General features: G+C 35.7%; 1 protein-coding gene across 1 annotated transcript; it reads right to left on the reverse strand.

Annotated features, from left to right (window-relative positions):
- Window positions 1-17: 17 nt before the first annotated feature.
- Window positions 18-4,122, reverse strand: LOC129424080 (liver-expressed antimicrobial peptide 2). The gene is made up of 3 exons (XM_055180652.2): window positions 3,979-4,122; window positions 2,221-2,363; window positions 18-254 (listed from the first exon to the last, which is right to left on the reverse strand). The coding sequence occupies exons 1-3, from the start codon at window positions 4,036-4,038 to the stop codon at window positions 212-214; spliced, it is 246 nt and encodes an 81-aa protein (XP_055036627.2). The 5' UTR covers window positions 4,039-4,122; the 3' UTR covers window positions 18-211.
- Window positions 4,123-12,010: the final 7,888 nt, after the last annotated feature.

Raw genomic sequence — 12,010 nt, forward strand, 5'->3', positions numbered from 1 at the left:
TCATGCTGATAATAAAATCATTTTGCCATTGATGTTTGTATTTGATCACATTAAACATCAAACTATGGATGCAAAGTTGATATTTTTAGCCACATTGGTCAGATGTATATTTAATGAAACAGAGTTTTTAAGATCTGATCTTTAATACGTTGAAGGAGAGAGACTTTGATCAGCTTTTTATCATTCAGTCCCAGAATCCAGCGTAACTTTCTCAGTCGTACACATGCTGGTTTTTAAATGAACACACATGTTTCCTGAAACAAGAAGATGATGGAGAAAGTTAAACACAATTTAAAATTATTTCACTACTTTTGTTGACGTGTAAACAGGGCCGTCGCTGATGGGGTGAAATGTGGTGACATTTGTTGGGGCCCCTACTGCTCAGAGGGCCCCACAACATTCAATATCTCATTCTCTAATAAAATGGTTTAAACGGACCCGAAAGAGTTTGTAAATGATTCAGTTCAATCAGTGACAAACATCAGAGTGAACCAATGAAAATCTAAGTCCCACCTTCAGCTTGTGAACAGAACCAATCAGAGTGAGGCGGCCGCTTAAGTTTGTGAGCATGAATGGCCCCAAATGGCACACTCCGGACTTCCTCAGAGTCCACACTTCATGTAGTGCAGACCTTAGGGACCCTTGACACAAGTCCACGAGGGTGCACCGGAGTCATATTTTGGGACAGAAGTTGTCCTTCAGTGTGAACTCCTCCCTTCTGTCGTTTGATTGGTCTGATTGTTCTCTTGTCAAGGACTTCTGGGTTGGTAAAGTGCGTGGAGTCTGCAGGACCTGTGGAGGTCTTCGGCGAAGCCCGCATCAAGGATGCGAAGAGGGCGCTGATGAGCATACTTCGGAGCTAAAAATTACAGATAGGACACCCTACGGCCTCGTAGACTAAGCAAGCATTCGCAATATAAGGCCACAAGACCGTTAGAGCAGAAGCTTGTGATAAAAATAAATATTTTTTAAAGATACAAATATTTGCACTAAATCATACACAAAACACTTTCACTACGCTTGCCGAGTACAACGTGTAAACTAAAGCAGTCAAAATCCTTGTCTTTTTGTGTAGTAAACAGAGTCGTTATTTAACAAGACTATAAACAAATACAAATTTCTGAATGTTTACTTTTAGTTTACTTACTTAGTTACTTTTGTTTGATAACAGACTGATAAAACTATTGGAAAAACTAGAAAATTATATTATAGAACTTTTATTTGCCTATTATTATAACAATTCCTTATCTTTATTAATTATTTTATTAGATGCATCATGATTTAAGCCATTTTTCTGAAGTTATGGCTTAATGCCATTGTTTTGGTGTAGTATTTAAATAAATACTTAGCCTACATGCTCATGTTTTATACAGTATGAGTATATGATATGATATGGGTGGAGGATGGCGGGGAGCCCACATTTATATTTTTCAGGGGGCCCAGAATTCCTTTGATACATGCACTTGATAAATGTATATCACACAAAACACAACGTGATTCAGCAAATTTACTCTTTATCACTGCAAACAATAACTTTTTTTACTTTTAGTATTATTTTTTTGTCTTGTTTTCAGTACAAATATCTGAAAATGTATTTTCTTGATGAACAAAATGACCTAAGAAAATAACAAAACATGCAATTAAAGTGAATTTGTGCTTAAAAATCTGCCAGTGGGGTAAGCAAAAAATATTGAACTTTTTTTCACCAAATTTCATTTTTCTGTGGATTTCATTAAAATCTTAAATAGTAAATACTATTATTAACAGCACAGGGGCCCATATATTATAACTTCTGGATTTTTTTGGGCCCTCTGGCTAGTGGGGCCCCCTATAATTGTCACCACCTTTCACCCCATCGGCAACGGCCCTGAGTGCATGTTTACAGGCATGTATATCAGGCATAATCTTATTAATATTCATGAATAAATAATACAATGATGTATAGGTGCGCACAACAATATTTGAAGGCCCACCACTCACTCAATTGTTTCCAAATAAAATTAACTAGAGCTTGGAATGACTAGACAGATGTATATTCACTACTAAAATGCCCAAAAAATAAGAAACCTCTTGATTTTGCTTGTTTAAGCTTATTTTAATGCTTGTTTTGTCCAATTTTTAATAATTTTAAGTCAAATTGAGGCTCCTGGTTGGGAAACACTGCTCTATATAATTGTATTGTTTAACTTCATACAGTATGAGGTGTGTTGAGAGTCGCACCTGCAGTAGTTTGTTCCACACTCGTAATGATCTCTGCATCCAGAACCAACAGGCTTCAGTGTGTTCCATCGCCATAGCAACGAGCGCTTGGCACGATGGACGAGTCCTGTGGCCCAGTTACTGTCTACAGGTGCTGACTCAACCTGAGAGAGTGCAAGAGAGGAAGGTATTACACATCATCAGCATCAACACAGTAACTAAATCCATACAGAAGAAAACTAAATGTTTTTAATATCAAACCCAGAATAAAATGAATAATAATACCAATAATTCACTTTACAAACACATTGTAGTCAACACACAACATGTTTATTGATGTTGCAGCAGGTGTACATCATGGTGATGTCATCAGGTAAAGGTTAGGGTTGCAAAGGGGAGAAAGTTTCCAAGAAACTTTCAATGGGAACTTAAAGGTATATGGTTTTTGAAAAACGCTTTGGAAAAGGGAGTCGGAAAGGTACCAAAACACACTTGTAGCCAATCAGCAGTAAGGGGAGTGTCTACTAACCAACACCGCTGCCCAGGTTGCATATGTGTGGGGCGGGTCTATCAACAGAAGGTCCAGATTCTATTGGGCTAGGGGTGTGTTTGTTTAGGTGATTTCAAATATCAACATTTGCTTTCAGAGATCATGCACCCCACCTTTAATATGGGAATTTTGGAAATATTCCAAATTGTAAACTTAACAGAAATGTATGGGAGTTTACAGGAATTTATGGGAAATGTATATAAACTGTAGCATATACAAACATAAATAAACCTTTTGTTTGGTCATAAGCAGACATGCATGCAAGGTAATACAAATTTTGAAGAATCCTGATACTTACGCTCATCAAGCTGTGGATTTATTTGATCAAAAATCTTACAGAAATCATTCAAATATAAATGATTTAATATAATATTAATCTAATATTAATGCTTATGCAACTGCAATTTTTCGAATTACCAGTTGATTCTCATTAATTCCCGTGGAAATTTTCCAGCCTTGAAAATTCTCAGAATTTTGCAACCCTAATAAAGGTTCAGAAGCAAGTCTGCGGATCACATGAAAACATGCGCTTTAGTATTCATATTAAACAAGGTTTCTTTTCTGCTGTAGATGTGACTTTATCAAACTATCCATTAGCTCTGAATCTCTGAGAACAGAGAGATGTGTTATATGAGGAGTCCCATTTAAATCTTTACAAGCGACTATTGAGTCCTTCGGCCTGATGAACGTCAGTAAGATTTATACATCTATCATCATAATATCTTCACTTGTATTGAGCTAGAAGGACATCAGGACACGCTGAACATCTGTACTGGATGAACTAATGTAGACCTTTGATGAGCTAAATTTAGAAATCTCTCAAACACATTTTGTTTAATCAGTAACCAGAGACATATACAGTCAGTGAATCAGCATTTCAAATATTCATGTTTGCATTAATGCACATGTTAGAAAGAAAGCATATTAAAATTAAAAATGAATATATCTCATAAAGCAGATTGAGGTTTGAGACATTTACACAATTACACTATCAATAATGTGTGTTGATATTACTTAACCGATAATTACAATAAAAATCATCAAGCAAATCAATTATCTCTATTTTGTTGTAATGAATTACTTAAAGAAAGCAGATTTTATTCCCACTATATTGAAAGTCATGTTTTTACTTAAAACCTACAATAAACATAAAGCTATAAAGCAAATATAAATGTATGTTGCATAATTAATGTTTATTGATTCATCTGAGCGTTATTAAAGTCATGTACCTGTAAGTAAAAGAGTAGAGACAGCAGCAGCGTGAGGATGAAGAGTTTGTGGGTTTGCATGTTGAGGGATGGACTGAATGTCTCACAGTGAACGAGTGATTGAGATTGACAGACTTTATATGAGCTCAGATTATCAGCTGATAATCACCATTCAAAGTTCAGTCGCTTATAACCCACACATACTCACACTTTAACCGCGAAAAATAGGACGAGTCCACGTCATTTAATCAGACGGACCATGAATCAAAAATCACATCAGAGCTGAATGTGCAGAAGACAAACAGAGGACACAGGTTTTAATACAAGCTTTAATGTTTTCCTTTCACACCTGATCAAAGTTCACACGCATCAGAGATCTCTTTAAACTTTTCTCTGAAGATTTACTGGGAAATCTAAAAAACTAATTTCAAAAGATGTTAAATAAATAAAAAACTAATATTATTCACCAAGTTAATCATCAACAGACTAGAAATCTTAAATAAACATCCTGTATCCTGTAAAGACATTCATGCATTTTCCTCAGACAGGTTAGTAGTGATGTTGCTTCACCTGTCCAGCAGAGGGCAGTAATACTTCAGCAGTGCGAGACAATGTTTAATATTTCCTAATGTATTTTTCTTTAAAGGGCCCATATTATGCAAAATCCACTTTTACAAGGTGTTTGGACATAAATGTGTGTTAGCAGTGATCCATCCTCTCCTTCTTTTATAATCCCCACTAAACCAAAGCAGTCTCATTATTAGACATGCTGTTTTGATTGTTGTTGTTAATGTGATGTCACACCGATAGAGCTCCGCCCACGGCACCTGACTGCACGGGTTAAGTTTACACCAAAGCTTTTCTAAATGTGTTTGTTAGCGCATTATAGTGCTAATGTGGCTAAAGATACTATTCTCTCAGACTGTATTCACAGGAATCAGATCTATTTGAACTGCAAACACTGACTCTGTTAGGTAGCTTATTTGCTTTTAAAGGTACACACACATAAACAGTGTTTTTGCTCCCACTCAAATAGGACCATTTTGGACATGCTATAATAAATGACATGTGGGGTATTTTAAGCTAAAACTTCACAGAGACATTCTGGACACACCTCAGACTTATATTACATCTTGTAAACACTGTGTGCTCCTTAAATGATGTTAGAAGTAGAATCAATAGATTGATGAATAGCAGTGATCAGCTCAATGATATAATATGATGTCTACAAGGTTCTTATTCTGTTATATGTTATGTAGTGTTTTATATTGTTTATGAACACACACCCTTCCCAGAGAACTGAATGTTATTATGGGCTTTCTAAAGATCAGGAGTAACCATGGCAACACAGCGTCTCATAGTGTTGTGGAATGTTTTGTTTGTGGTTACCTGTGAAGAGGAAGTTCTTCAGATCATCTAAAGAGAATTGAGTTGAGGTCTTGATAACGTGTAATGTATGTTCATGTGTTAATGTGTGTGTATGTAATGTTTAATGTTAATGTGCCTGTAGAGTAAAGCTAACATGACATCTGAGTTTGTCCTCCTGACAGTCAGTTTATAAAGAGATTCAGTTTCATCACATGATCTCTACAGGACATCACACAGACGCTTCTCTCTGAACCTCAAACTTTATGTTCATACAACTCTTTAATATCTCTGAATGTCTTTGTTTCTGTTTTGGTTTTGTCAGCCTCAGATGTGAAGTTTTCAGATGAAACTGATGATGGTGGAATCTGTTTGAAGGTTTTATTGAAGGTAAGATGTTTATGAAGATTTGAACTGCTGGGCTTTTGTTAACATATGTAAAAAATTAAAATAGAAGACATATTAATTAAAAATATTATGATTATTGTTATTATAAAAATCTACTAATTAAAATTATTGTTGTTGTCGTCTGTTTGCTTGTCTGTTGTGTTTTCAGAGTCTGTGTGTGTGTTCACTTCAGCTCTCTTTCTCTCTACACACGTCTTTGTCTATACATACTGTCTTAGTTTTCCCATTATTGTGTTTTTCAATAGCGGGAAACACTTCCTAAAATTAACCTCTAAAAACCCCTGCTGGACCCTCAAGACTCTTAGCAAAATATACATTGTGTGTATGTGTGTCTGTGTGTGTCTGTTTGTCTGTCTCTGTGTGTGTCTGTATTGTTTTTAAGAGTTGAGGCTTGGTCTCTAAATAGTTAATGATTCATTGGTTAATGAATTAACCCAGAATCACTAAGATCCCACAGACACAGAGACAGACACTCACACACACACACACACACACACACACACACACACACACACACACACACACACATACACACACACACACTGAAAGCTGAGTTTATAATGAAGGGTCTCAGTCAGAGTTTTTGAGGAGTATTGGGGCCCCTGAACTTGATTGTTGTTTCATGATCACATGTGATTCAAACACACACAACTCCTCCCTTAAACAAAACACAACAGTGAATCTTTCATCACTGACCTGAAAACATGCGATGGAGGCCCCATCCTTCCACACAGGGGTCCATGAACTTCCATTGTTGTTAATGTATGACGTCTGTGTCGCAGGGGCCGCTGATCCTTTGATCCGCCATTTGCTGCCTAATGCAGAAATGTAAATGTCATTATTTTATTTATGTTCATGTCAATATATCGATATTTATTGTTCACTTGCAACACATTGTTTGTGATGTGCTGTTGGATGAAATCAACCCACGCCAGCTGAACAGAACTATAATGTGAATGTCTTCTGAATATTAGTGGTTTGTTGGGGTGTGTGTTGGGTTTCACGCTTTGATTGATTTATGGTGAAGTTCAGAAGCTGTGATGAGACTCAGAAATGTGTTGATGTTTTGGGTGGTGGCCTGAGATCATGTATAGACAGACAGAAAGGCAGACTCAGTCGCCCACATTCTCAAGATTTAGCCGCCACCCCTCCTCAGACTCAGATTAGTAAACTGTGCCATGCAGAACCTTAATGGGCCCCCGACCACAAGACCTGAGATTCATTCCCATCAGATCCCCTTGACGACCGCTCTGTATTGTTTGAACCAAACTGTCTGTTAGCTCCAAATGCATTGAGGAGACCACAAAAACCCATTCTGTTGAGTGAATGTGACCATTCAGCCTTTTATACTACACTTTCATTTCAATTCCACATGGATTTTTAATATAAATGTGTCTCTCAACTCATTAGATTTTTATCATCATCAACTCTTGAATTATTTAAGACCTCCACAGATCTGCTACACATTAGCTCAGTGTGTGTCCGCTGTTGTGTTGTGTAGATGCAGGTGTGTGAATCAGGACTAACACACACACAGTTCATCATCATCATCATCAGCATTAGGTATCAGTGATCTGATATATTTAACTCTTTATCTTGTGTCTGATGGTTTAAATATTTCTCTGATCTCCTGACACACTTGTAACAGAGTCTCGTGATGTCATCTGTGAAGTTGAACTTGACTAAGTCAGGGGTTTTCAAACTGGGGTCCGGAGATACCCAGGGGGCCTCCATGGGGTCCCCAGATATTTAAGAGAAATAAGCCAAAGAAAAATTGTACAATGTATTCATCAGGTCAGGGGCGGAGCCAGACATTGTAGACATTGGGGGCTTAGCCCAAATCTAGGGGTTTCGAAGCATGGTCCCCTGCTCATATTTTTTCTCCATTTACAGCAGCTTTATAAAGTAACATTTTTTAATCCGATTACTATTTTTTAATCCTATCTTATCTTATTTTTGGATAAGAAAAGTTAAAGTGTCATTGTCAAAATGTGTTGTGTTACAGATTTAAAATGACAATACAGAGAACCTTTGTGTCCATTATAACTTCTCTTATCCAAAAATATGTTTGTTGTAGGCGAATCCAGTAACTATAAAGCTACATACGAAAGAATAACAATTTTGACTTCACTTGCAAAACAATTTCTCGCCTGCTCATGGGAGTGTTCTCTCTCTCTCTCTCATTCTCTCTCTCTCTCTCTCTTTGCACTGACAATTATCACACATAAGGATATTTTAATGTAAGAGATTGAGGAATTACATTTTATAACGGTCTATCAATGTATTTCTGAGGTGAAATCATTGCGAATTTCAGAGAAATGTATATGGACAAAACATAAGCTGCCTAAGTAACTTTTTATCACCTTCTTACTTGTGACGTCTTAAAAAAAAATTGTATATCCATCTATAAAAAAAAGGATATGTTTTAATTCACTTTGATTACATGTACTTTAAAATATAACATTACAACAACAGTGTGCAGCACAGAAGACTAGACCAGAACGCTAACATTAGCCGTTAGCCATGCAGATAATATATCAGTTGATGCTATTTAACAGTATTTACATCACATATCTATTAATATACACTTTTATAGTAATAACGAAGGCACTAATAAAGACACTTTAAAAAAGCGTTTACTGTTGGGAGATTCAGAATATTAATTTGCCTTCAACTTCAATCTCTCATTCGTTTTCACTGGAGTGGAGGACTGGAGAGTTTAAAGCTGAATGCTGCCACCTAGTGTACTGGATGAATTCATTTTTACAGATCTGAAAAGATTCGAGGGGTTTTTGACAAAACATTCGGGGCTTGAGCCCCAGAAGCCACCCCCTCATTAGGTGTTTATATTTTATTTCTTGCTACATACATTATAGAAAGATTTATATTTGCTTTGTGTGTTTTCTTTATTTTACTCATTGGGGTATTTTACTCATTCATAGTGTAGCCAAAAATATATTCATTATACTACATAAAAATGTATACATTTCTACTATATATTTATTTTGGGTAGGGGGTCCCTCCAAAAAGTTCATCATATTTGGGTGTCTTTGACATCATACATTTTGTAAACCCCAGGTCTAGATGTTATTTCAGTGCAGATACAGTTTGACCTCCTCAAACTCCCTTCTGTGTGTGTGTGTGTGTGTGTGTGTGTGTGTGTGTGTGTGTGTGTGTGTGTGTGTGTGTGTGTGTGTGTGTGTGTGTGTGTGTGTGTGTGTGTGTGTGTGTGTGTGTTATTGTGTATTGACTGTTTGCTCAGAGTTAGTTATTTAACAAACATGTTCCCGTCACTGAGTTAAAGGGTAAGTTTCTCTCTCTCTCTCTCTCTCTCTCTCTCTCTCTCTCTCTCTCTCTTTGAGTGGGGCGATCCACACCCCAACCCTCAGATGATCTTGAATGACCACTGACTGTGTCAAGTATTTAGAGATCAGAGGTCGTCTTTGTTCGTCAGAATCTGTAGGACAAATGTAGGTGACATACTTCCCCATGAGCACGTGAGCTTTTACTGGGAAAACTTCCTTAATTTCATAAAGCGAACTGAACAGCTGAAGAAATCTCATACAGTAGATGTGTGCTCAGAGGTCTAATCAGAGAAAAGTTCAGAGCAAGAGTTATGAAGTTATAAAGGTTATGAAGTTTAAAATGAAGTTATGAGGGGAGTGCATCAACGTTACACCATAAAGAGAGAGAGAGAGAGAGAGAGAGAGAGAGAGAGAGAGAGAGAGAGAGAGGGAGGGTGAGTGTCCTTGACTTTCACAATGTTAGTTATCAATTTTGCAGCGTTTGATAAGTTTTTAAAGGTCAGTGAGTAAAGGATGAAAATACACAACACTTGTTCTCACATCTAAACAAACTTTGTAGATAATCTTCAAATAAATCTCATTAAATCTGTCAGAAACACATGCAGCTCACATGACAAAACATCAGAAGTGTAAAGTACTTAAGTATTTTTACTTTATACATAAAAGTAAAATTTCAAGTATTCGTATTTTATCAGTGTTAACATACATTCTAAAGCATATTATCATCATTTTTACTCCACTACATTTCATATTTTCAGGTTTTGGTTTATATTTAATATTTAAGTACATTAAACATTTAGTAATTTTTTTTACTTTTACTTAAGTAAAAGGTACTTACATACTTTTACTCAAGAAAGTAAAAATACACAATATTTATGTAATTAGGTATTAATATGCAATATACACAGTATGATTCTATGCTTTACAATGTAGTGAACATTTTTTAGTAAAGGAAAGTACATTTTTTCCCAAGACAAACACTCTGATTGAGCACAGATGCTTAGAAAAATTAACTAAAATCCTTAAGTAGCGTACACCTCTGCAAAACATTATAAAATATATTTTACAAAGACAGTTAAGATAATGGCATTGTTTTATCAGGGTTTGGGTTATTATTTACATTCATATGTTTTATTCATTTACTGAATTGGTTGGTGTTATTGAATGTTTGAATTATATATGATGATTATTATTATTATTATAACAATTATACTCTTATCTCAAGTGTATGGGTGAGCAGGACACAAACTAACGAAGGGTTAATTGTAAAACATATTTCTACAGGGCCGAGCAATCTGTGCTTTTGGTCTTTTTCTATTAATGTCAGAGGATCTCCTGTGAATTTGTGAAAAGTTTTGATGTGTTTTGTTTAAGATATTGAACAAAAAGTGTTTAGGAGGCATAAAAGTAAATTTCTTCATCTTATGTGTTTTTATTTCTGAGTTGTGTGTGTAAGTCACCAAATCCAACCATATATTATTTTAATCACTGTCTTGTTACCTAAAACATAACAGAAACATGTCAGCAACTCCTAGTAACTGATAGCTGAGATTAAACACATTTTTACACAGCGGGGTTAGTTGTCACACAGTGTTATAATGAAGCCTCAGGTATACAATTATAATGAAACGATAAAAATGTAAATACTATTCATCAAAATGATAACTGTTAATACAATATCAGGAGAAATAACTCACAAATATGATTTTTTTTGTCTTATTCATATTCAATGCTGCATAATAAACGGATGTTTCGATGAAGGATGATGGATGGATGAATGTGTGGATATCTATCTATAATAGAAACAATATCCACCTTTAGTATATAGGCAGAATTTTATTGAATATTTGTGTTTAAACTCAATTTTCTAGCAGGTATAACAATAAACCCTCTGTTTGTTACAATGAACCCCACCTATGGGTTAACGTTTGCACTCCTGACCAGTGTTGGGGAAAGTTACTTTTAAAAGTAATGCTGTGGAAAACTCCCTGCTGGACTGATGATCTGACGTCACTCCCTAGACTCACGTATTTGTGCACATGCGAAGTTTCGCCATTTTACTTTATAGTTCACTGCAGACACGATTACAGCTGCTCCTGAGCTGCATGTTATTTGTATACTTTTCTGTTGTGTTGCCGTGTGCGTTATTGAGGACGTAAGTGCACAATATCATGTCAATGATGGTATTGCATGTGTCTTTATTTGTTTAGTTAGCATATTACAATATTAAGTTACTCCCCAAAAAAGTAACTCATTGCGTTACTTAGTTACTTTTCATGGAAAGTAATGCTTACGTTACTTTTGCGTTACTTTTGCGTTAATTTTGCGTTACTTTTTCTTATTTGATCTTTTTCAGGCCTTGCAGGTGTTTTTCATGATTGCAAAAATGTCAAGCTCTGGCCTGCCATCTCCGTTTCTAACTCAAATGGTTCGCGCTAAGGCGCACAGAGTGCGTAATTCTACGTTAATATGTTTAGTTTAAATCAGTACATTATTTTATTTTTAAATTGATTTAATAAAACTGAAAAGTAACTCGCATTACTTTTTTAAAAACGTAACTCAAATATTAATGTGTACGTTTACAAAGTAATGCGTTACTTTACTCGTTACTTCAGAAAAGTAATATTATTACGTAATGCGCGTTACTTGTAATGCGTTACCCCCGACACTGCTCCTGACACTTTTGGTGTAATTGTATGATAAAGTTAGGTCCCACAAACAAACTTTAAGTGTTCATTTGTAGCAGAGATGTGTGTGTTGATTGTGTAAAAAAATATTTATCTAACTTCAATATTTTTTGAATGATAGCCAAAGACAAAAAGTGTTACTTTGTTTCCTTATACTCTAATTTTACAATCTTATCTCAAACTCTGTCCTAAAATTATGCATCATGCATTGTGATGTAAATGAGCAGATCTGACAGTTTAACCGTTTCAACTACAAACTCTCTCTCTCTCTCTCTCTCTCTCTCTCTC

The sequence above is a fragment of the Misgurnus anguillicaudatus genome, chromosome 9, assembly GCF_027580225.2.
Source record: "Misgurnus anguillicaudatus chromosome 9, ASM2758022v2, whole genome shotgun sequence".
NCBI lineage: Eukaryota > Metazoa > Chordata > Actinopteri > Cypriniformes > Cobitidae > Misgurnus > Misgurnus anguillicaudatus.